Source organism: Aristolochia californica, unplaced genomic scaffold, assembly GCF_029961685.1.
Source record: "Aristolochia californica isolate CCGP_79_NKW_82.1479 unplaced genomic scaffold, dmAriCali1.0.hap1 SCAF_9, whole genome shotgun sequence".
NCBI classification, from domain to species: Eukaryota; Viridiplantae; Streptophyta; class Magnoliopsida; order Piperales; family Aristolochiaceae; genus Aristolochia; species Aristolochia californica.
This window is the reverse complement of record NW_027182290.1, coordinates 11849332-11875518: the sequence shown is the minus strand read 5'-3', so window position 1 is coordinate 11875518 and position 26187 is coordinate 11849332. Positions and strand designations below refer to the sequence as shown.

Below are 26187 nucleotides of genomic sequence, written 5' to 3'. Positions count from 1 at the left end.
ATGAAGAAGGACATGTTTACGAAGCTGCCAGTGGAAGAGCGAATTAATTGGCTTAAATATTGTGTTGGTGAAATGTAGTCAATAGTTTGAAATACACTATGTATTTTGGGACGATTGTTTTGAAGTTTAATTATGTTTTTTTAATTATGACTTTATAAGACGTATCATTGATAGATTATGAATTTTATTATGGTTAAGATTTGGGTTTTCATTATTGTTGTGTTCTTATTGTGTGGATGAATGTTGTGGGTGTGTGATTGGAGATGGTTTTATATAGGTGTGATTAAAAATAGGTTATGATTGAAGAACATGGTATGTTTTTGTGTTTATGATATTAGGAAGAAACATGAATTATTGTTGTAGTCGTTATTATGGTTGTGGTGATTGTATTTGCAGGTTTCCATGGAAGACGAAAATAGGAATGCAAGAATGATTTTATTGACATGTCTTATGTACATGATGGGAATATACTATATGAACCATAGGTATAGACATACATTACGTCCTCGTGGGATTGGTGGTCCGATTTATTTGCAAAAGGCATTAGCGAAATCACCTGTTAAATTTCGAAAAGTTTACAGGATGAATCAAATTGTGTTTAAAAAAATAGCAGAGATACTTTATAGCAAAGGATTTTTATCACCTACAAAGGCCATCTCAGTGGAAGAACAACTTGCATATTTTCTCTTAACTGTTGGTCAAGGATAAGCGTATAGTGTCACAGCAGAGATGTTTGATAGATCAAACTGGACTATAAGTAGGTATTTCAATAAGGTGTTGAATGCTATTATCAAACTTCGGCCTGATTACATCAAACGGCCTTCAGAATGGACTCACTCGAAGATTTTAAACAATCCAATGTTTAATCCGTATTTTAAGGTAACATCACTTGACATATAATGAACAATTTTAGATTAATATTTAGAGTTACTTGTATTAATTGAAATGATATAATTAGGATTGTATTGGGGCTATTGATGGAACTTATATCAAAGCAAACATCCAACTTGAAGAACAACAAAGGTTCTGGAATAGAAAAGACTATCTCTCACAAAATGTGATGGCAGCATGTACATTTGATATACAATTCACTTATGTACTTGTTGGATGGGAGGGATCAGCAGCTAATTCCCGTGTATTGAAAGACGCATTGACTCGCCGAAATAGAATCTGTGTACCTGAAGGTAAATAATATATTGTTATGTAGTTTTTTTTTTATCTTCAATTATCTTATGTGAAAAATATTTTGTAGTGTAGGTAAATATTATCTAGTCGATGCTGGTTATGCAAATATGTTAGGATTTTTGGCTCCATATCGAGGAACTCGTTATCATCTACAAGAATTTGGAGGCAACCTTCCTAGAAATGATAAAGAGCTATTCAACCGAAGGCACTCATCTTTGAGAAATACTATTGAACGAACTTTTGGTGCTTTAAAAGCTCGATTCCAAATGTTGAAAGTCGCTCCTCCCTTTTCTTATAAGATCCAGATGAAAATTGTAATAGCTTGTTGCATATTACACAATTATATACGTAAAGAGGATTACAATGATATGTTTGAATTGGAAGATGATGATTCCGATGATGAGGTAGGTGGAGGAGGTGATGAGGTCTGATTAACAGGTGAAAATTTGGATGGAGATAGTGATGATCTTGGGGATGAAGGCAACCTATCAACAACAATGCGGAGGCGTCGTGCATTAGAATCCACTAGAGCTGCACAATTTCGAGATGCCATAGCAACTAGCATGTGGAGTGATTATTAGTGGTTGTACTTTATTGCATTTGAACATGTATGTTGTCGTTCGTATCTACTAAACTAGTAAGTTGATGATGTTAAACGCACAAACTCTAATTATATTCGTTGTTGTCATTTTATACCTTTTTGTTTTAATTTTATTTATTAAGTATTTTTATACTATATATTATGTTATTACAAAATAATTTATTTATTAATTATATTCATTTATGTTATTTTTAACAGTTTTATGTAATTTAAATAATTTATTCTACTCACACGTAATTAGTTTAATAATTAATAATAAAATGTAATCATTAATTGGTTTAATTATGCAATTGCTATAATTAATTAAACAATTAGGTTTATTTATTACATTCCCTTGTGTTATTTTTAAATTTTTATTAATTTTAAATAATTTATTCTAATCCCACGTAATTAGTATAATAATTAATAATAAAATGTAATTATTAATTGGTTTAATTATGCAATTGCTATAATTAATTAAACAATTAGGTTTATTTATTACATTCCCTTGTGTTATTTTTAATTTTTTTTAATTTTAAATAATTTATTCTAATCCCACGTAATTAGTATAATAATTTATAACTGTAATCATTAATTGGTTTAATTATGCAATTTCTATAATTAATTAAACACTTAGGTTTATTTATTATATTCCCTTATGTTATTTTTTAATTTTTATTAATTTTAAATAATTTATTCTAGTCACACGTAATTAGTATGTTAATTTATATTGAATTTTAATCATTAATTGGTTAATTATCCAATTTCTAAAATTAATTAAACCATTATTTTTATTTATTATATTCCCTTATGCTATTTTGTAATTTTTAATAATTTTATATAATATATTCTAGTCACGTAATTAGTATATTAATTTATAATGAATTATAATCTTTAATTGGTTAATTATCCAATTGCTATAATCAATTAAACTATTAGGTTTATTTATTATATTCCCTTATGTTATTTTTTTTTTTTAAAATTTTATATAATTTATTCATGTCACACGTAATTATTGTTTTAATTTATAATAATCTATAATCATTAATTGGTTTAACTATCCAATTGTTATCATTAATTAAACCATTATGTTTATTTATTATATTTTCTTATGTTATTTTTAAATATTTTATTAATTTTATATAATTTATTGTAGTCACATGTAATTATTGTTTTAATTTATAATAAACTATAATCATTTATTTAGAAAAGGACACTGAAACCTGTTTTCCAAGCACTAACACTGGAATCTGTTTTCCAGCCACTTCAACTGGCCTGGACTAACACCCAAACATGAGTTGAAGTGGAAGCAATTCATCTCACTTCAATTCAATTTTCCACTTCATTTCCACTTCATTGTAGACTAACCCCCCCTCATTTAATTAAGATGAACTTTATCTCTTGATTCATATTGACGAACCCCAAAGGGTGCTGTTGAAAAGAAATCTAGGGTAATCAACTATCCACTTAGGGGGGGTTAGTTAACTTGAAGGACGAGATGATCTTCAACCGCATAACGCCCTTCAACACTTGAAGTCGTTAGTGGAGCGCAGATGAAGCTTCATCTCGATGCAGGGGATGAAAGGGTCCTTCATCTTCACGGTTTAATTTCGATCATGTGGAAGAAGGCCTTGTTTGATCTTCTTTGAATTGAAGGACGGGCGAGCTCGGTTTTTCCCCTCTCTCTCCTTGCACCCCCTCCCCCCCATCGCACGTCGTCCTTTCTCATTTTTTCTTCCTCTCTCTCGCACTCCCTCTCGTCTCCCTGCGTCCCCGACGTCACTGCTGTCAAAATCGATCTCGTCTTTCGTCTCTGACCACCGTCTCAGTTCCCTCTCGCCTCCGGCCTCATCTCTTGGTCTTCTCTCGGCCTCGCCCTCTCTCTCGCACCCCCTCTCTCGTCTCCGTGACTCCCTCTCTTCTCTTGCACCCTCTCTCTCGTCTCCGTGACTCCCTCTCTTCTCTCGGACTCGCTCTCTCTTGCTTCTCTCTCTCTATTCCCTCCCGACCTCCCTTTCTTCTCTGTCTTCTCCCTCTCTTCTCCCTTTCGGGCTCCCACTCCCTTCTCTCTCTGGCTAGTCTCCTTTCCTCCGAAAATACCTTCCGATTTCGTTCGATTTCCCCATTTCCATTTCGATTTTCTTCGATTTTGGACATTTGGGCATCGATTGCTTAATATCTACTTCGATTAGGCATCGATTTCACCCTCCGGCTTCGGATTTCCCCAAATTTCAGAAGGTATGCCTAAACCCTAATATTTTTTTCCATTAAATTAGTGTTTTATTTGATTTAAATTTATTTTCAGTGCGTAATTGGGGGTTATTTGTGCATTATTTTGGGATTTAGGGTTACGATTTATAGTCTAAATTCTTGATTTGTGTATGGATTATTTTTAGGGTTTGCTGCTCAGTATTTAAGGGTCCAATAATTAGGGTTAGGGTTTATGGTTAAGGATTTAGGGTATTTTAGGGATTATGGCTTTTAAGGTTTAGGGGGTTTAGGGTTTTTAAGGTTTTGGGAGTTATATGTTTTTAAGCTATAAGGTTTTTTGGGTTTAGGGTTTGGAATTAGGGTGTAGGGTTTAGGGGTTTTAATGTATTAAGTTATGGAATTAGTGTTTAGGGTTTGGAGTTTAGTAGGTGATAGGGTTTTTAAGGTTTTGGGGGGGGGGTTTTGTGTTTTTAAGCTCTAGGGTTTTTTGGGTTGAGAGTATGGAATTATGGTGTAGGGTTTAGGGTTTAGGGTTTAGGGTTTAGGGCTTCTAAGGTTTAGGGTATTGTGTTATGGAATTAGTGTTTAGGGTTTAAAGTTTAGTAGGTGATAGAGTTTGACTTTAGGGTTTGATGGTTTATGGTTTCGGTTTTATTAGGTTGAGTCGCCTACATGAGCATCCATTAGCCAACGAAACCCGACCCCCATCACTGACGAGGTACAATTCGTAGTGATTGCGAAGTTATATGGGGCTCTACCAGGGGTGTTCGGTGAATTTGGACTTGATGTGTGCGTTTTCTCATTGTTTAGTATATATGTAGTAGTGAAAATAGTTTAATTAATTTTGAAATGTTTTAGAATGTTGTTGAGGATTTTTGAAGTGTTATGAAATGTTTTTGCCATGTGTTGAGGAGATTCGGGTGTTATACATATCCACCACATGATATTTTTTTTTTTTTTTTTGTGGTTTCGATTTAACCATTCGGCTTTGATTTTTCTCAAATTTCATAAGGTAAGTCTAAACTTTATTTATTTTTTATTAATTTAGTGTTGTATTTGATTTGCCTTATAGACAGCTACTTGTGATTGATATATCCTACTTTTGATATTGTTGAGAACTTGTTGACCAATGCCATTTCAACCATTGTTCTAAGATTTTGTTTTCCAATCTTATTTTTTTGGAGTAGGAGACTTTTGAGTCCGGAGGCTGCTTGAGAATGGCTCATCAGGGCAATATTTATATCCCTATTCAAAAAAATTAGATTTTTAAAAGTAAACAAGTAAAGAATTGACCCTTTTTTTTTTTTTTTTTACCATAATCACGGATTTATTCTGGATGTTCTTACTTGCATGTCAGGGCAATGTGGATGATGTAACAATTGCAGTATTGAAGGAGTTGCCTCCTCTACAAGAGAAAAATCAATCAAGGGAAAGATTTGGAGATCAGTTCATGGGGGGAAATGGGCGAGGAACAACTAGCATGAAGAGAAACAATTATAGTTTGTAAATTTATAATGGATTTATAGTTTTTATTTCGGTGATTGTAAATTGATAGTGATATTTCATTTACTTTTGTTGTGTTTGATTATTGTATGGAGTTTATTTATAATGTTATGCAGTGTATGGAGTGTATATAAACAATTTCATGGAGTGTTTATGGAATGTATATATAATTTTATGGAGTGTTTATGGAGTGTTTATGCAGGTATTATGTATATTGATTATGCCCAATTTTAAGTAGAGGTCATACCAAATTTTATACAGGTATTATATACATAGATTATGCTCAATTTTAAGAAGAGGTTATGCCCAATACAGACAGCGACGATTGCGATGGTCTTGAGGATGTGGGTAGCCAAGTAACATGCTTTCGGAGGCAGAGTGCATTAGAATCCACAAGAGCCGCACAATTTCGAGATGCCATATCGACTTCCATGTGGAACGATAAATGATGGTTGTATCTTATTACTTTTGAACATGTGTCGTTTATATGTAATAAACTTGTAACTTGATGATTTTAATATTAAAGGCACGAACTCGTTATTAGAATAATCTATTTTTAGGTTATTAATAAAGTTGTATATGTATTTATTTATTATTTTTGTTCAATTTTATTACTATATTAAACTTCATATTTAAGTCTCTTGTAAATAAAATATAATTAAAGTATGTATTTGATTAATTAATTACTTTTAATTTTTTCAAAATATATTATTAATTAATACCATTAAAAAATCTATCTTATATTATTAATATAATACTTTTTTATTCATTAATCATATTTATTTTTTATTTACTCTATTGTATTAGTGATTTAATAGTGGTAATTAAAATATTGTTAACTCAAACACTTGGTTTAATTAACTTATTTTTATAATTAATAAAATCAATGGTTTTAAATTTCGAAGATGAAGATGAAGATGAAGATGAACTTGTCCACACTAACACCCTATTTCGAAGATTTTGAAGATGAACTTGTCCACACTAACACCTATTTCGAAGATGAAGATCATGTAGATACATAAGATGAAGATGAAGATGAAGATAAAGATCAAATTTTTAATTTATTGACTAACCCCCCCTTATTAAGCTGAAAAATTGTATAGTTAATCAACAAAAGCTCATTGGTTAGCCATTTTCGTTTTTTTATATTTTTTGTCCAAGTTTCCGACAACGAGCGGCCCACTCTCATCCGCTGTCCCAAAAGCCGCCGAAGTTTTTTAAACACTGGAGGGCCTTTTTACCAACAACCATCAGATCGAAAGCATTTTCGCGCCATCGCGCCTTCGCTCACTCTTGCCACTGCGATAGCGCCACTCTTTTCCACTCTTTTCCACTCTTTTCCGCACATCCTAGGGTTAGTTCAGGAGTTGGATAGGAAAGGAGAGAGGATGGTGTCCTCGAAGGTCCTTCTCTCCACCATCGAATCGGCTCTTCTTGGACCTTCTCCAACGCCTCGTCAGAGGATCGAGCTTATTCGTGCAATTCGTTCCCATCTCCCTTCCTTAAAATCGTTACTTTCTTATCCGGTTCGTTTTACCTAGCTGGTGCATTCTTCTCATGCGTCAGTCTATTTTAACATTCAGGTGCTCTTATTGTTTCCATTTATTTGTCCTTTTGCAGATTCCGAAAGCGTCCGACCGTTCCCAAGTTCAGTGGAGAGAGGTCAGGCTGCCTGATTCGGGGCTGATTTCACTTGACAACCAGGATGTTCAAATTGTAAGTCATCTGTTCAGCCTAACACCCTTGAAAATGTGTTGCAGTTTAGAGTATTAAGATATGCTGGTTGCTGAATGTTAGGAGTGAAGGTGTTCCTTATTCTTTTTTTTTTGTTTAATACCTTTTCTAAACTCTCATTTTTATCCTGCACTCTTCAAAAGTAGTTTTACGTTGGGCATGTACGGATTTTCAACAGAGGTCCTTATGGGGGACGGTCCACTTGTCCGAGTGTCTTGCATTACCTGAAAGTTAATATTTATCTGCGTGTTTTGGTTCTTTTGGAGTCTTAGCGTAATCTTTTTCTAGGACTGTTTAGTAAAAGTAAATATTGGTTTAAGGTTGAATTGCTCTTTTTCTTCAGTAATTTTAAGTATTATTTATCTGATATTAATTATTGTTGTACACCTTCGACCACAGAACTATGATTGGAGCTATGGTATGAGTGTCAAAACATCTTCCATCCCCTACGCTTCTTCCTCTGTATCTTATTGAGCCTGTACCTGCCTTGTTATTACCTTTTCTATGCAACGTGGTTTGTTCAAGTATAGTCAAAGATTATTTGTTGCACAGTTCTATCTTTAATTCTTCTTGATTCTATCTACATGCTACTCTTCAGTTTCTCTAGAAAATCTGACTTGAACAGGTATTATGTTTGAAACAGATTTCTTGAATACTAAGGGAATGTTTGTTCATAAGCATCTCGTGTTTCTATCAGTATAAGCATTGGTGTGAACTGCATATCTTTACCCCACTTTTTCGTGTAGGTGTTTCAATTAGGAAATGTGCTAGTCAGTTTGAAACAAGTACTCATTTTAGAGAATTTCATATGTTGCACTACATATAAATTTTCACTAGAGTAGGGGGCTCACTTTTAACATTGGTCCTTACATGTGAAGTGAGACAGATCTAAATAAATTCTACGTTTGACATGGGCTCACCTGAGCAATAAAGTCATGGTTTGATTTTTGTTATTGTCTTCTTTAGAGAGATAGAAGTTGTTAAGATTGAACCCGGTTCCGTCGTAGAATGACTAGCAAATTAGTAGACCTAGTGCTCAAGTTTGTAAACCAACTGATGTCCAAGCAATTTTCCAATGTGGGACTAATACATATGTTAATAGAAGTCTACTGGATGTTTTTGTAATTAAGAAGACAGTTACTTTGTCATGCTTAGTTGAAGTGTAGATTCGGCAATTGATTTTGTATTATGTCTCGTTTAATTTAGTGTGGCATATCTGTCCTTTGTATTGTAAAGTACTTAAAAGAGGGTTAAGTAGTTACAGAATTACGGAAGTATCTACTCTCATTTTTTCTTCTTCACTTCTCTCCAAATTTAGTTTTTACCACTTCACTTTTTGCATGCATGTCATGAGACCCAATGTGGGTGCATATCTGGGATAAATCTACTTGACTGTCTAACATTGTGGGTTCACTTAATATGGTCTTGCCTCTTTGATGTGGGTCTACTTCATGTAGGTGAATGGATATGATACTGATCCCATCTAATAAGTGGTGCATTAGAGGCATGTTATATTGTTTATTATGCTTATACACACGTGACATGGGATCCATCTATTCCTGCAAATTGGAGGGCCTACAATATCACTTTTGACTTGGTTATGTAATTAATATATTTTATCTTATTATTAAATCTAATGTGCTAAGAAGAGCATTTTGGTAATTTATTTATAAAACTGTCTTATATTAATATGTTTTTTGAGATTAATGAAAATTTAATTGAAAGAGGAAAGAAAGAGAACCTATATTATTATTATGATTTTCTATATTATAACCAGATATTTTGTGTCAAAAAATAAAAATTATAACCAGACAAAAGATGCAACTTTTGGATGTAATATGTTATTTTCTGAGCCCTTTGGTGATTTAGGGTGATTATTTGGTGGTCATTTCCAGTTTTCAGTCTAAGAAATCTCCCCTTGGAAGCTTCTTCATATTCTTGATGAAATTGTGGATTATTGTAGGCAGCTCAACATTCAGTGGCACGTAATTCTTTGCCGGATACTTTAGCTCTTCATGGTGTAGATCTTCTTGATGTTCTTACAGCTGATACTTTTTCATTTGACGCTCATTGATTTTGGCTTTTGTGGGTAAATTTGTATATAAGCAGAGATGGTAGTTCTCTCGCTTTGTATCTTGTACATTCTTTCTCTCTTAATACAATTCTCACTATTCTATTAAAAAAGAATACAATTCTCACTATTCTCAAAGAAAAAAAATATAGCCAAACTATACTTTTGCTTTTAAAGAGGTTCTTCTAGAGAAGAACTCTTCATTAATGACCTCCTCAAGAAGGCCTCTGTAGAAGAGGCAGTGCCAAATGCAGCCTACACTTGGAAACAAAGATGAAGACATTCATGGTTGTTGGAAGGAATAATCAGAGTAATTTCGTTTTCTTAGTTTTTTAGGAAAGTACTTTCCAATAAAAAGTTGTTTCCTAGGATTAAGGGGGCTGTAGGGACATGGTTGTAATTTTTTATATTGTTTATGTTATAAATATGAGAGAGGGGTCTGTAAACCCCAATCTCTCCCATCTTTTTCTTCTTGCCGAATTCGACAATGGTTGATGCCAACTTTTCTTTGTTTTCTTTAGTGAATCATCATTTCTCATTGTTTTTGGAAGGAAAGAAAAACAAAAACACTTTAAAGCAGTTCTAACTAGCCGAATTAGTGACGGTGTCTTTTCATTTTGGCCAAATATAATGCAATATTTGGATGGTGGAATCTTTGGTTCTTCATTTTTATAATGTTATAGTGTTCCAACAATTGTTGGTTTATATGTTTTGTTTTTCTGAATAGTGGAAATTTATAAAAAAAAAGAGAAAGTAACCCAGATATGCCACGCATAACTCTTAGCTGTTTTTGCACTTTCATGACTATTGGTACTAAGAGTCTTTTTCCTTTGCTGGATTTCATTTTGCTGAAGGCCACCATGATTTTTGTTCTTTGGGGCATATGAGAGAGCGTAACAAGTGATGCTTTCATCAAAAGTTCTCCCCCTAGCTGGTCCTAGCTGTGCGAATTCGGTCGTAGATAGTTCCCTAGTTGTGCTCTGTTGATTTGAATGGATTATTCATTTGATGCCATTGGGACAATATCACGAACCTCTCCCAGCTGAAGCGCAAGCAGCATGTTGAATGACTTTGTCCTGATTCAGACATTCTGAATCTAAACTTTGATGATTTATCTTTTGGTAATCCAAACTCCACCATAGCAGAGCTTCAAGCTCTTTTGGCATCACAAACTCCACCATGGCTGAAGTTCTTCATCATGGGCGTAAGATCTTTTAGAGCTCCCCTTCTCAAGAAAGCTTTATGTTTAGGGTGTCATTTAATACATCATCAATTGGTGCATCGGGAGCAAGGACCTACCTTGGCACCATTGGCAACACTTTTTTGAGATTCAAGACTCATCGCAAACTATTGTTCGTAAGTGGTTTCATTTTTTTAGGCCAGCTAATGGTATTGCTAACTCTTTAGCTCGCGAGGGGGTTAACCTCCAATCTCTCACTGTGAAAGGTTGAAGCTCAAATCTTTTTAGAAGGAAGTTCAGATCTCATGGGCAAAGAAACATAGCAGCAAGGAGTGATTAATAAATTTGGTCTCCATTCCACTGAAATACTTAAGGGCTGGAAGGATGCATACCTTTCAATTGCAGCTGGTCCACAGGTAAGAATTCTCCATCTTTTTTTTTTTTTGAGAGGATGTGTGAATGTTTTTAAAAGAAAAATTACAAACCTTGAAACTAAAAAGACATTTCCTCCACAACAAGATGTTGGAGGGTAACGCTTTTTTTCGCTTGAACATCGGCTAAATGATTAGTAGATCTTGGAACATGTTTCCAAGTGCATAGTAAACCAGAAGTTAAATTACAAATTTCATAAAAAATCTGCCAATGACGCCAAGGAGGTTTTGATGGCTTGGAACACTAGTTTCTAATGACTTGAGAATCCCCTTCAACCAAGAGAGCACCGTCCTTTTTTTGTTTGAAGAGCTTCAGTCCATTGAACAAGCCATGCAATTCCGCACAAGTAGAGTCTAATACTCCAATTGGACCCGCATAAGTGAAGAGAAGATTCACTTGATCATCGTGAATTACTCCGCCAAATCCAGCTGGGCCCGGACACCCGAGAGCACTTCCATCAAAATTGAGTTTAAAGTGTCCAGGAGGAGGTTTAGTCCATTCTACCATAATAGGAACCTTCGATGGAAAAGACATACCTGCAACATTTCGCCAATTTTCCCTCATATTTGTTGCTCTTAAATTACAGAATTTTTTGCGAAGGAGAACCCAAGAGCTAACTTGACCGACTATCTGTTCACAAAGAACATTCCGAGGAATAGCTTTCTGATTGAATTTACGATTATTTATTTCTTTCCATAAATTCCACGCAATGTGCCCAACACAACAAGATATTAAAATTTTCCCTAACTTCGGAAGACGAGAGCTAACCAAAGTTAAGATAGTGTTTTGCAAATCTAGCGAAGGGCAATATAAAAAACCGATTTTGTCCATTAATTCGGTCCAAATCTTATGAGCATATTCGCAGTGTAGAAGCGTGTGATCTGCTGTTTCAGGAGATGTGTTGCAAAATGGGCATTCTGGATTGGGAGTATTAATGCCTCGTCTTTGCAAAGCGTCAGAAGTTAAGATTTTCTTACGACATATCGTCCAGATGAAAAACTTGATGCGAGGAGGAATCAGGAGCGACTATGCAAAAGCAGTAGGATGTTCTGCGTGGAGAGGCGGGTATGAAATCATATGATGGTACGTTGAAGCTGTAGAGAACATACCTTGTTTGTTGGGCGTCCAGATGAGTGTATCGGCAGAGTTTTTTAAGGTCACACCAGAAAGTAAATTGACCAGACAGGTCGCTTCAACAGCTTTAGAGTCATTCAATGCCCGCTTGAGATGAAGATTCCAGCCACCCGAAGACTGCCAATGGTCAAAAATCATTGAGCTACGAGATCTTGACAGTTGGAATAATCGAGGATGACTTTCCTTTAAACAACTAGCCCCTATCCACCAATCCGACCAGGATAGAGTATCTGTTCCACTCCCAATATAGCATTTGACGGCAGATTTGAAGGTAGGTAAGAGTTTGGCAATTTTCTTCCAAATGGGGGATAACATGTAGAATCTTCCCCCGTCCGTCCACCAGCCATTATCTTTTCCGGATTTAATTGCAACCATTCGGCGCCACAGTAGATTGGGTTGCATGTTGAACTTCCAAATCCACTTTAAGAGCAGAGCCTTAACAGGCACCATACATAAATTTTAACCTTTGAGGGGTAATGAGTCTCCATGCAACATCTGACTCAAGTGAGATTTGGTTATAGTCAAATTTCGTTTGACTTAGAGAGTTTTCTTATCACAGGAAGCAATTGATAACTTACCAAAATGATCATCGGTTCAGATGAGCTTGTTGTTAAAAGATATACAGGGTTATTTTAGTCATTCTCAGTAACGGTATATATCTCTGATGTTAGCAGTAGAGTGTATGCCTTAATAGAAACCTATGGTTCAAATTTGGTTGAATTCTGATGCGTACATAAAGTTATACGAATGAGAGCTATGAGGGGTTATTTTGTAACTTACTCTGGTAATCACTTAAGTGAGATAATAAAAGATGGAGGTTGACTTTCTTAGCCTCCAGCAAGAGTGTCTTTTGCACTCTCTCTTCTCATCTCCTTATTTTTTCTTTTCTTCATTCTTTCTTCCTCAATTTCTTCCTTTTATACATAGTATCACAGTGGTAAGATCATATTTCAGGCATCTGTAGGAGTTTCAGGTAGGGGTGGCAGGTTGGTGCTCGGCTTCGGGCTTTGTAAGGGGGGGTGGAAATATGAGCGGGTCTGAGATCTGCAAATTCGGCAGCAAATGTGCTTGCCAAGGAGGGAGCTTTCCTGCAATCTCTCGTTGTAAGGGATTTGCTCCCTCCGCCTTTGTAATTTTTCTTTTTCTTCTTCTTTTAATAAAAATACATCTTCATAAAAAAAAAAAGGAAATATGAGTGGGTGGTTTTGGGTATTTTCTGGAGTGTGGTCAGGTAGAGGGGGAAGTTTTGTTTTTTGCAGGATTTGTAGCAAGGTATCTCGGAATTTGTTCCAACCAAGTCCAGAGGCAGAGTTTTGTGGAAGGAAAAGCATACCCATGACTAGAGCTCCTCGTCGCTGAGTGATGACACATTCGATCTGTCCTCTGTGATATTGGGTGTGAACTTGAAATTCCAAGTCTCCCGTGAGAAGGGATCGCCTGAATCCTCTGCCTGTTTTGCCGGCTTGAATCTTGTTGAAGATGACCACAATGGCATCCGCTGCTTGGATTGGGATGGAACTAAAGGATTTTTTTGTGCCAGATTTGGTGGGAATGCGAATGCTTTTGCCAATCCTCTCTCTCGTTCGCCTGAGGGAAATCAAAGCGTTCCCACTTTTAAATTTGAAAACACGATCCTCATTTAGCCGTATTCTTCGTCAGGATGTTCGGTTGATGATGGTTTGCCAACCTGGGTCTTCTTCATTCGCTGTGTGCTGAGCCTGCTTTTGCTTTTGCTGCTGTTTCTCTGAGGCTAAGTGATCGTTGCCGTGATCTGGGTTGTATCCCTCCAGAAGAGATGAACCAGGAGGAGGGGGGTTTGCAGTCGTGAGAGTGCCCCGTGCCCCTCGTGGGAAGAGGAGGCTCGGTCTTCCGCGCGGGTCCCTCTCATCCAATCGTAGGTCCCTCATTCCGGCTAAGACTGATGAAAAAGAGTTGAGGAAGCAACAAGGACAAATATTTGTTGCTAAGTTTTTGGAGGGTCTTGGCCTAGAGTATGATGTAGTACGAGTCCAATTGCTTGCGTCAAATGAGATTCCTTCACTTTCTATTGCATTCATGGGGTGTTTTGTGTAGAGACATATTATGTAGGGTCAAAACAAGATAGAAAATATACTTTTGGATATTGTGTTTTTTTTGGTAGAAATTTGGTTAGTTGAAAGAGTAAGAAACAAAATGTAGTAGCTTGCTCAAGTGCAAAAGTTGAGTACCGAACAATGGCTCATACAATAAGTGAACTTAATATGGGCCAGATCGGTGTTACATGAGATGATTTTTATTATTATTATTGCTCATTTCATGATGCGTTGGTCATATCCTTTGGGCCTTATGGAAGGAAAGAAATAGCCGAAAATTTAATTTTAAATCTACCCTATTGAAATACTGATAGAAAATATTGCTGGCCATGTTTTAACGTGGCTCTTGACTTGAAAGGAATTTAGCAGCCTCAGTGGCTCTAATATTAGAGGGAACTGGCAGTTGGTAGCTGGTATGATGCATCCTTCTCGTCCTCTGGTAATGGCAATTTGGGCACCCCTCCGGCGGGCCACTACAAACAAAATTTTGATGGCGACGCATTTAGTTGTTTCGTTCTTGTGGGTTTTGGCGGAGTAATCCATGATGGTAATGGTCGTCTCCTTTTCTTGTTCGCGGGGCCACTTGGAATCTCCAATTCTACCATTGCAGAACTCTCCGGATTGCTCAATGGGCTTCAGATCTTCCAAAGCCATCTCGTGGGCCCCCTCTTTATTGAAGGCGACTCTAAAATTGTCTTCGATTGGTGGGCAAAGTCAACTCCTCCTCCCTGGCGGCATTGGGATATTTTTTTGATATATGTAATTTAATTTTTCCTCTGAACTGTAATTGGAAGCACATCCCTAGGTCTGCCAATCATTTTGCAGACACTCAGGCTAAACTGGGTGTTTCACTCCAACACCTTGTTGTAAAGGAAGGCCCTTTTCGTTAGGTTTGTATTATTTCTCCCTCTTTTAATAGTTTATACATCTTCATTAAAAAAAAGACTATGCATTATAATAATTAGGTTGGATCTTTATTGCTAGCAACCCTATAACCCATGGTCGTAGAAAGCATGTAGGAGTTGATTGCCACATCTAGGGGTGGCATCGAACCGAGCCGGTTCGCAAATAGCTCGAGTTCGGCTCGATTCAAAAATATCTCGAATCGAGTTCGAGTAGCTGCTCGTGCTCATTTAAGTAATTGAGCCGAACTTGAGTGAGCTGTGGTTCGGTTTGCAAGCTCGCGACTGGCTTGGTTACTAAATAAAACCCCTCTTTTCACCTTTTAGGACCGCAACGACCGGAGGGAGCTTCGTTTCAAAAACTCTCTTTAGAAACTTTCGTAGCCGCCTCTCTAGTTTGAACTTGCAACGACAGTCTTTCCCTATATTCTCTCCATTCGACTTCAGCGGGAGGGGATCTTCGTTTCGAAAACTCTCTTAGCCACCTCTCTGGTTTGAACTCGTGGCAGTCTTTCCCCCGTATGCTCTCCATTCTCCCCATCGGGTAAATGCCGTAGATGATCTTGGTTCCTTTCTTTTGAACCGTTTTGTCGGGGATGGCATCGTCTTCTGTAATTTGGGGCAGAGAAGAAGAGGGTTTGGTTAGTGGGGTTTTGTGATCTTTGAAACAGTTCTTTAAATTTTCGACTCTTCAAAATCGGTAGTCTAATTGTAGCAAGAAAAGCTGGATTAAAATGTGTTTTCGGTTGAAATTTCATGAGTTTTGAGGTTTTTTTACTTGGAAAGCATCATCTCTGTAACATGGGGGCCGAGAAGAAAATGGTTTGGTTAGTGGGGTTTTGTGATCTCTGAAACTGTTCTTTAAAATTTCGATGCTTCAAAATCGGTAGTCTAATCGTAGCAAGAAAAGCTGGATTAAAATGTTTTTTTGGTTGAAAATTCATGAGTTCTGAGTATTTTTTACCTGGAAAGCATTGTCTCTATAACCTGGGGCAGAGAAGAAGATGGTTTGGTTAGTGGAGTTTTGTGATCTTTGAAACAATTCTTAAATTTTTTACTCTTCAAAATCGGTAGTCTAATCATAGTAAGAAAAGGTGGATTAAAATGTTTTTTTGGTTGAAAATTCATGAGTTTTGAGTTTTTTTTATCTGGAAAGCATCGTCAGCTACTACCAATGGAGACGTGTTCTTTTTTTTGAAGGAGATGAAAATGAAGAAGGATAAGATATGCATAATTATAATTTTGATTGGTATGGGTCTTTTGATTTGTTTTTTTAGTTATATCACATCAAGAACAACTGATTAAACATTGTCTCTGATTGAAGAATCCTACTGCGGTGATTCAGAGTTGAAAGAACTTTTTTTTGTTCTTATTTTTCTGATTACCAAGAAGAGTTCCCTCCTTTGGACATGGCTGAGAGAACAGAGGGAACCTTCCTGCCCTCTTTGTAAAAAATGACTTGTGTACTATTTTGTTTGGGTGATTGTGAATTTGATATTGATATTTCATTTAAATTTTCGAGTTTGATTATTGAATAAAATTTATGCTTACTATTGTTTTTGACTAGAAGCTTATTTTTATGCATACTATTATGCGGTGTTTATGAACAATTTTATGTAGAGTTTATAGACAACAATTTTATGTAGAGGCCATGCCCAATTTTAAGTAAAATTTATACATAATTTTATATATAATTTAGTTGATATGTATTTTATGCAATGTTTTAAATGTAGGTTGGAGCTTGAACCCGGCTCGAGTTTGATCTCGAACTTGGTTAAAATTATTGGTCTCGAGCTCGATTCCAATTTTAGGTTCGAGGCTAGGCTCGGCTCAAGCTCGAATTCGAAGTATTTAAATCAAGCCTAGTTCGAACATATGCAGGTTCGATCTGCTCGATTCGATGCGACCCTTTGCCACATTATCGATGATGCAATTATGAGAGGAGTAGTGGTCACACCATATGTTAGGTTAGCTAATCAGATTGGAGACAATTTCACTAAAGTTTTGGCTAAGAAATAGTTTGACCTTTTCTATAACAAGCTAGGGCTTCTTGATATATATATATATATACACACTCTAGCTTGAGGGGGAGTGTTAAAAGATATATAGGGGTATTTTCGTTATTTCCAATAACAATATATATTTCTAATGTTAGCAGTAGAGTATATGTCTTATTAGGAACCTATGGTTAAAATTCCGATATGTGTACACAAATTTATATGACTGAGAGCTATGAGGGGCATTTTTCTAAACCTACTCTTGTACAAAAAAAAAAAAAATAATCACTTAATTTATAATAAAAGAGGGAGGTCAACTTTCTCAGGCTCCAACTAGTGTGTCTTTTGCACTCTCTCATCTCATCTCCTTATCTTTTCTTTTCTTCATTCTTTCCTTCTCAATATCTTCCTTTTTACACTTTTTTTTTTTTTTTTTTTTTTTTTTTTGAGAAAAAGTGTGAATGAGAAAATATACATACCTTACTATACAGAACCTTCCTCCACAAGAAGATGTTGGAGAAAAACCCCTAGCTCTAATATATGTCATACCAACAAGGAGGTGAGAAGTCAATTCGAGGAAACTCATGGTCGGCCTCCATGCACCGGATCATACATTTGCAAACCATTTTGATAGGATCAATTGCCAACCCAAAAAGTTGCGGAACTTTAAGGATAGGGGGCTATTTCCCAGCCCAATTGTCATCCGGAATTTCATTTAGGATCCAGATCTAAACATACCTGATAAAGCCTATAAAATGCCCCAGAAGCAGCTGCAATTGACTTCCACTTGATAAAAAAACGATATCTGAGGTTATTGGGACTACTATGTCAGCCTGAATGCCATATTTCTTGCAGTTGATCTCTCTTCATACATTGGATATCTCTACTCTAAACCACCAAATCCACTTATCAGAAAGGTGTTGTTTAAAGCATTTACTTTTTTAACTCCCAACCCATCGTTGTGTTTAGCCATTTAGAGCTCACCGCAATTAACCAAAATGATATATGAATTTATTTGATGCCTCCTTCCATGGAAATTTTCTTTGAATGGCTTCAATTTTGCTAGCTACATTAGGCAGTGGACAATTGAGAGAAAAAATTTAGATATACAAGCCAGAGTAGCCTTGAGGATTAATCTCCCAGCAAAAGTAAAAAATTCTTCCCTTCCAAGCCAGTTTTTATTTTTTATTTTTTTGTTTTGTTTTTTTGAAAAAGGTGAATTTTTATTCAAAAGCTCCAAGGCAGATTACAAAAAAAGAGGGGAACTCCTAACAAAGAGAGATTGAAGGGACACCCCTTCTCTTGCAAGAGAGTCAACTAAACCATTAGCCACTCTAGGAACATAACTCCAAGTGCAGCCAATAGATCTGACAAGATCTTCACTTTCAATATAGCAAGGCCCCTGACGGTTGGGTGGCTCCTTCAAACCAGCATACGAATTGATAACACAGCTCGGGTCGTCTTCAACATGGATGGGATCAGCACAGAATTTATCTGTGCAGACCAGTTTGTTTCCAGGGTGACTCCTTCCAAGAAGCCAGCTTGCTTTCAAGTTAGCCAACATGGGGTCCCAAAGAGCTGCCATACTTCTGCTAAAGAAAAAGGCATGTCCAAATAAGAGATAGGGAGAGAGCCAACCCTGCGACCCGGCATACTCTCAATGTCTTAAGCCACCTCTTCTGAAATTTGAATTTTGATAAGAGTTGATTTACTTTAGTTCACAATTTGACCAATTAGGATTTTGTACACAGCAAGAAAGGCCTTTGTATTTAGGTGTTTGTCCTATTACCATTGTGGAAACAATTAGTGTCATCACCAAATTGGAGGAAAGTGGTCTCAAGGGGGAATCTCTGGTGCTTTCAAAGAGCAAACCACATCGTTGAGCTTTAGTGAAAATTTTGTTGAGAGCCTTGGGCACAACAAGAGCGGGGGAGATTGGATCACCCTGCTTGATCCCCTTTAAGGCACTAAAGAAGCCATGAGTGTTCATTAAGACCGAGAACTTTTCTGATGATATGCAATTGTTAATCTAAATCCTCCGGTGTTACCGGACACCATCTTCTGCATGCTTGTATGTTTGTTGGTATTTGCTCTTTGTTTTGGATAATTATATGAATGCGATAGTGCTCTGTATCTGTTTATTTATTTATTTTTTTAATCGGTTTTTTCAGTTTCTGATCTGGATCTTGTTCTTTGCTTTCATCTGTTGACTCTATTCCTTTCCTCAACTTCCTTCATCACTACTACTTCCTCTTCATGACTTCCTATCTAGTTGAGGATTTTTTTCTTTTTTTGGTCATTGAAGATTCAGCTGTCAATTATACAAATCAAAACAAGCAAAACCCAAACAAACCTCAATGTGTCCAGTCATTCCTTGTTATGTACAATATTTGCTATCTTGTCATATTCTTAATAAACTTATATACATTTGATAAGCTTTTATTTTGGACTTCACATTTCATTTCTTGTTATTTATTGTTTAATATTTTATGTTTTAGGCTCTGAAATTGAGTGATGATCTCAATCTCAATGAGGTTGATTGTGTAGGTCTGCTGGTTTCTGCTAATCAAGAGGTAATAATCATTGCCCCATGTTTAAATATTTTAGATGACTAAATCTTGCAAAATGTTGTCAAATACTAACTTGTTTGTTGGGGATTCTACTCTCTTAGGGCTTTAACCTCTTTTTTTGGCTCCATTTTTAATGAAAATTTGCCATCTTTGCACAAAAATACTAACCTGTTTGTTATTGTTAAAGTGGGGTTTGTTTGGCCGAGATCCACTAGAGATATATCGTCTTGCTGCAGGACTTTGGTATACAGAAAGAAGAGATCTCATAACTGCATTATATATTCTCTTAAGGGTAATGTGTGGACTTGAAGCTTTGGTTTTATCTTTGTTATGTTGTCCTTGTCCTCTCTTTCTGTTTAATTTGATAAATGTTAAATAAAAAGTGAGACACGCTTTTGCACTTGCCAGGCTGTTGTGCTTGACCAAGGGTTGGCAGTAGACCTCGTGGCTAACATTCAGGAAATCTTGGAAGATTTGTTTAATTCTGGACTTCGGCAACGGATGATTAATCTTGTAAAGGTATCATCTTTTTCATGTGCTTTAGAACATTCATTTCCAAGATTTTACTAATTTCCTTGTTTAATGTCTTAATTTTTTTCTTCCGAAAATGAGTCTGTAGATCATATTTTCATGCATTGCCATTCGTCTATGCTATAATGTCTACCATGTTGAAATTTTTTTTAACTAATCTTTTTATATTTTTTTGAAATAGTGCCGAGAATTGTATTTGTTAAATGGGGTCCAAGGCTTATCCCAAAATGACTAGCCACCTTAAGAAACCTATTTTCCAACTAATAAACTCAAGATCTTTGATATCACTTGGGACTATTCTTTAACACTCCCCCTCACGTGTAGGCATGTGGATAATTTGCGTGGAGGCCCCACATTTGAGTACTCGTTTTGATACCATGTTAAATTGGGTCCAAGGCGTATCCCAAAATGACTATCCACCTTCGGAAACCTATTTTCCAACTAATAAACTCAATATCTTTGATCTTACTAATCCATGGGGGACTATTCCTTAACAATATTAAACAAAAAAAATTACATGAGGTGGGAGGACCATCCCACATAGTGAGGGAATGTAGGAAGGTCCTAGTTTTAGCTAACTTGTCGGCAAAAGAATTTACCGAACGGATTACATGTTTCCTTGAACAAGAAATAATTTTTACAACATCAGAAATGGAGTGCGAGGTGGGCCATTAGCGCCAAGGAGGGGCCGATCCTGATCTCCAACTAATAACAACACTAGAATCTTTTTCAATGAGAAGATGACCAGATAGTTGCTCATTGAAAATGTTCAGACTGTGGAAGAGTGCAAAGACTTCAGCGGTGGTAGAATCCACTCAAAGCAATTCTAGCCCCTAACCTGGCTTTATTGTGAGAAGCCACTAAACTTTTGCTCCAACTATTTTAGTTTGCTTCACCAATGTAAAATGATAACTTGGTACTACAACCTGGTGCTTGAATGCAGTTCCTTTGTATGGTACTGTTTTTAACATGATTTCTTGTTTGATAATTGCTGCACATTAGTGTGAATAGTCCCATTTAGGTTAAACATATAAAATATCTTATGGTTATTTGTTGGGAAGAAGTTCGACAAGTTATCTGGGATAGACATAGGCCCAACTTTAACATGGTAATAGAGCAAGGTGTAGGTTCTGTAAGTCCTAGTTTCTGCTGTCCCATTTATGTTGTCCATTGTCTTAGGCTCATTGTCTGTTTGTTTATCCCTGGATGTGAGGGAGATTGTTATGAAGCAAATACTGTGGTTTATAGTTGGGAACATGCCTCCTAACTTTGGCTAGTCATTGAGAAATGAACTTTTTTTGATGAAAGTGTGTATATTGAGAAATGAACTTGGATCCTACTTTTACATTATTGAGTTAATTTTTGAAGTAACATACTATTTTATAGGTGTTGAATGCAATTCATTGAATTTTATTGCCCTAGTCAGTTCTCCATCTTGAGATGAGGTCACTCAGAGTTTGCATCAAGTTCTTGTTAGATTTTGAATGACATGCATATCATTGTTTTAGGATCTTGGTCGTGAAGATTCAGTTGGCATTGGTGGGCCCCAAGCAGAGCCATATGTACTTGATTCTAAAGGAGCACTTGTGGAACGGGGAGCTGTTGTTTATAGGGAAAGATTAAGCCTAAGCCATTGCATGGTGCTATCCACACTCATAGTGCGAATGAGTAAGGAATTTTTTTTAAAGGATGGAGAATGAGTGAGTCATTGTTAAAATTTTGTTCATGAATTGTTGTTACTATTACTGCTGTGGGCTATTTGTTGATACATAGTGCTTATTGGGTGATGTGTTTTGTATTTGAGATGGATGATGTGGGTAAATCGGCTGATAGGTTGCCTCTTAGCCTATTTTTCTGGGTAATGGTGCAGTGGTCCTTGACTATGGCTGCTATTACTGGTTTTGATCCTCTTCTATCTGCATCATGCTTCTCATGTAAAGTAAAAAGTCATTATTTCTGTCTGCAGGTCCCACAGATGTTAAGGATGTTTTTTCTGTTCTAAAAGATTGTGCAAGCAATGTTAATGATGGCACGGATCCCATAAAACTTCAGGTTTCATTTTGTTTCTGCATGTATTGATTGAAGATCACTGGGGCCTTCCTTTTGGTGATTTTTTGCATTACTGAAACAAATGCTTTGTTTTCTTTGTGCAGATTGTGTTTAGCCATCTGTTTTCTCTTGTGATCACTTTCATTTCAGATGCATTAAGCGCCATTCCTGATAAAGCTTCTGTCCTATCGGAAGATGTTTCCTTTAGACGTGAATTTCAGGAACTTGTAAGCCATTAAGTTGGTTTTTTTGTGCAGTTGCCCTATATTCTAGTCGTTTGTAATTCTGGGGGCAAACTTTATACTTATATTGATTATATTTCTCACTCTATGTTAGTGTCACTTATAATTATTTTATGTTTATGTTAATTATATTTTGCTTACTCTAGGTGATGGTCTCTAGAAATGATCCAAATGTTGAGGGGTTTGTCAATGGTGTCAGACTTGCATGGGTGGTACATTTGATGTTAACACAAGACCCAAGTTCTGCAGGAGAGACTTTCTCGGGTGCTTCAACCAATGACCTGTCAAACATTCATTCTTGCTTGGAACTTCTTTCCTCAAATAATGTTTTTGACTTTCTTTTGGAGAAGGTTCTCCGGACTGCTGCTTACCAGGTAGTCACTTACAGATTTGTTGGTTTCAACTGTTTGCCATTTTTTTTTTAAAGGTAGGATAATTATTTCAATTGGTTCACTTTTTTCCCTTTTTCTTTTCTCTTTTTTTTTTGGGAAAATGTCTTAAATGTTACGGCTTATTTGGTTTAGTTGGTCATTTTTGTTCTGGAAGCAATAACCTTATGGTGACTAGCTTTCCTTGGTGATTTTTCTATATTGCACTCAGAGTTCAAATACTTTGTTATACAATTTATTTATTTTGGTGTTGATGAGTTCAGCCTTTTTTGCTATCAGAGACTTATGTTTCTTTGTCCTTGCTCGTTTGCATACCTGAGTTGGAAGTCTTGTAGGATTTGATTTTTGAAAACCTTATTTCTCTGTTTTTCTGTATGATTTTCTGCTGTTTTCAAATTATGTTATTTTAACGAAGAAGTTTGGACTAATATTTATTTGTCGTAAATTGTTAGCAGGATATTTATAGGTATCTGTTATCATTATTTTTAAAGGAAATTTGTTGTCAAAAAAGCTATTTAAATGTGAATAGATCTTGGCTTCTATGTATGTTATTTCTTTAGTAGCTAAGGAAAGTGGAAACATCTATATTCTCATCGAGTTTGTGTTTTGTTATGCAAACATATTAAATCATTATGCCGTCTACTACAGTTTAAGTGACACACTGACATATTTTGCATTTTATTTTGTAGAACGATGATGGGGATATGATCTACATGTATCATGCCTACATGCATAAGTTGATAATGTGTTTCCTTTCTCACCCTCTTGCTAGAGATAAGGTTAGCTGGTAATATCTTGCAATTTCCAGACTTAATTTAAGATTTGGTACTTTTTTTTTGGAATGATGCTGAATTTTATTAAAACAAAAGCTTAGAAGAGCAAGATTACAAGGGGGTGGAAGCCTTCCCAAACAATGAGAGATTGCTGAGACGTTCCAAACTTAACCAATTTATCAGCCAAGGATTTGGCTGATCTAGGAATATGATTCCAAGTATGAATTGTAGACACAATGTCTTTTTTTTGTTTTTTGAAAAGGATGTATATATTAAAAAAAAGAATTACAAAGAAACAAGGAGCAAATCCCAATATTTGCTCCAACCAATAACCACCTTTGAGTCCCCCTCAATGTGAGAAGGACCCCTATAATTGTCTCGGAAATACAATCAATGATAAGCCATTGGCGCCAGAGGGAAGCTTGAGCTGGAGCACCAATCGATGATGACTTTGGAGTCTCTTTTAACAAGTTGCTTTCCATGAAGATTTGAAGACCATATAGGAGGGTACTCACTTCAACAGTTGCCAACCGACCCTACATAAGAGAGAACAAATTCCCCGCAACTATCTCTGAAGACACCACCCGTACCCGCCGGCTCAAGACAGCCCAATGCATTGCCATTGAAGTTGAGCTTGATGCAGACGCTTGGGGAGGTTCCCAAACAGCCATGATGGGCATCTTATGGGAACCTGCCATATGAGCCAGTAGACTCCAATTTCCACGAAAGGGATATACCTGACAGAGTGGCAAATTCCTTTCTGGTATGCAATCGGCTAGATATCAAACCGACTGCATAAGAAGCCGTGCTATCTAGGGTACCGAATTTGGAGTTGAATCTTCGGTTGTTGCGTTCTAGCCATAGGCACCACGGAATGTGAGCAACGTATGCCAAGAGGAGTAACATGCCCAATCTAGGCAGGAGAGTCCCCATCACCATTTGACAAGCGCCGAAAAGGTCCTGATGAAGCCCCACTTGAATACCAATCTTTTGAAAAATTACCATCCAAACTTGCCAAGAGAATTTGCTGCTGGACAGACTCCTCACACACACCACAGAGAGGACAGGTGCGGTTAGGAGTGGTGAAGCCTCTCTTGTGGAGGTTGTTAGAAGTGAAGATCTACTCTCTGATGGCAGTCCACATGAAAAAATTGATCTTGCTAGGCGCAGTGAGCTTCCGTGCCAGATTTACCTTATGCTCAGGCAAGCTGGGATCATCTTCTCTGATGTGATAGTAGGCTGAGTCAACATCAAATATACCATTAATGCTAGGCTTCCATATCAGTTTATCAGTCACATGCTCTCGGATATTGATACTGCTGAGACTGGAGAGGAGAGAGCAAAAATCAGTGGCTTCCTCATTGTTCAGCTCATTCAACTCTGGGATGTGCCATGGCTTCTGGCCGGAGATTTCAATGCTATCCTCCTATACTAAAAAAAAACCGTCCCACGATCAGAACCACTTCCACAATGAGAGCCTTCTCTGATCTCATTGGCAGCCTCGAGCTATCTGAAATTTCTCTCTAGAAAAAAATACGCCTGGTCCAATGGTTAATCTTCTCCCATTCTTTCCAAACTTGATCGGTTCTTTGCCAATAATGAATGGCTCCAACTTTTTCCAAACACATTTGGCCAAGTCTTGAACAAAGTCGGTTCTGATCACTGGTTGATTCAACTCAACACTCGACCTCCTGCTTGGGGACGATCTCCTTTTCGTTTTGAAAATTCTTGGTTTCTAATTGAGTCCTTCAACTTTGACCTTGTAGTTTCTTGAAAAGATATGGCGCATCACCCTAATCCTGGCTGGGCGCTTCCGCTCAAAATAAAAGCTCTTAAGGCAAGGATCCACGCTTGGTCCATTAATCATCGTGCTATTGCTGCTTCTCAAAAAGATTCGGTTCATTTCTGCATTACTAAGCTCGATCTACTCGAAGAGTAAAGGTCTATTTCTCCTCCTGATTTGTTTCTCAGAAATAAATTAAATTTTGAATATTCAAATTTACTTCGGTGTGAATCTGTACATTGGAAACAACGTGCAAGATTTCGCTGGTTGACGGAGGGGGATGGAAACACTGAAGTTCTTCCATGCCATCGCCTCGGTTAGAGGAGGGCTAACCGTATCACTTCTCTCTGTCATGGTGACCAAGTGATCACGGATAGTCCCTCTATTTCTAATATTCTTGTCAAGTTCTTCTCAGAACTATTCAACAAGGAGCATTACAATCGGCCGAAGCTGTTCCAACTCAACTACTTGAGCATTTCTTCTTCTGATGTGTCCGATTTGGAGAGGCCTTTCAGCACGGAGGAAATTGATTTTGCTTCCCTTGGGCTTCCCAAGGACAAAACTCCTGGACCAGATGGTTTCAACGGTGAGTTTTACCGCAAATTCTGGGATACAATCAAATCCCTTGGGCTTCCCAAGGACAAAACTCCTGGACCAGATGGTTTCAACGGTGAGTTTTACCACAAATTCTGGGATACAATCAAATCTGACGTGTATGCTTTTGTCCAAAATTTCCACCAAGTCAATATCACTCACAAGGCCGTGGGTGCTTGTTTTATTGCTTAAATCCCAAAGAAATCCAACTCTGCCATCCCCCAAGATTTTAAACCAATAAGCCTCACAACTAGT

General features: G+C 36.8%; 1 protein-coding gene across 3 annotated transcripts in view; it reads left to right on the top strand.

Moving 5' to 3' along the window:
• The first annotated feature begins 6745 nt into the window (after positions 1-6745).
• LOC137940108 (nuclear pore complex protein NUP205) overlaps positions 6746-26187 on the top strand; it is a 120525-nt gene continuing 101083 nt past the window's right edge. For all 3 annotated transcript variants that reach the window (XM_068785032.1, XM_068785033.1, XM_068785034.1), the window contains exons 1-10: positions 6746-7005; positions 7100-7195; positions 19500-19574; positions 19759-19863; positions 19980-20090; positions 21611-21770; positions 22069-22154; positions 22256-22378; positions 22540-22767; positions 23472-23561. In XM_068785032.1, the coding sequence (XP_068641133.1) occupies positions 6868-7005; positions 7100-7195; positions 19500-19574; positions 19759-19863; positions 19980-20090; positions 21611-21770; positions 22069-22154; positions 22256-22378; positions 22540-22767; positions 23472-23561 (1212 nt within the window). In that variant the 5' untranslated portion in view covers positions 6746-6867. The remainder of the gene's footprint in view (positions 7006-7099; positions 7196-19499; positions 19575-19758; positions 19864-19979; positions 20091-21610; positions 21771-22068; positions 22155-22255; positions 22379-22539; positions 22768-23471; positions 23562-26187) is intronic.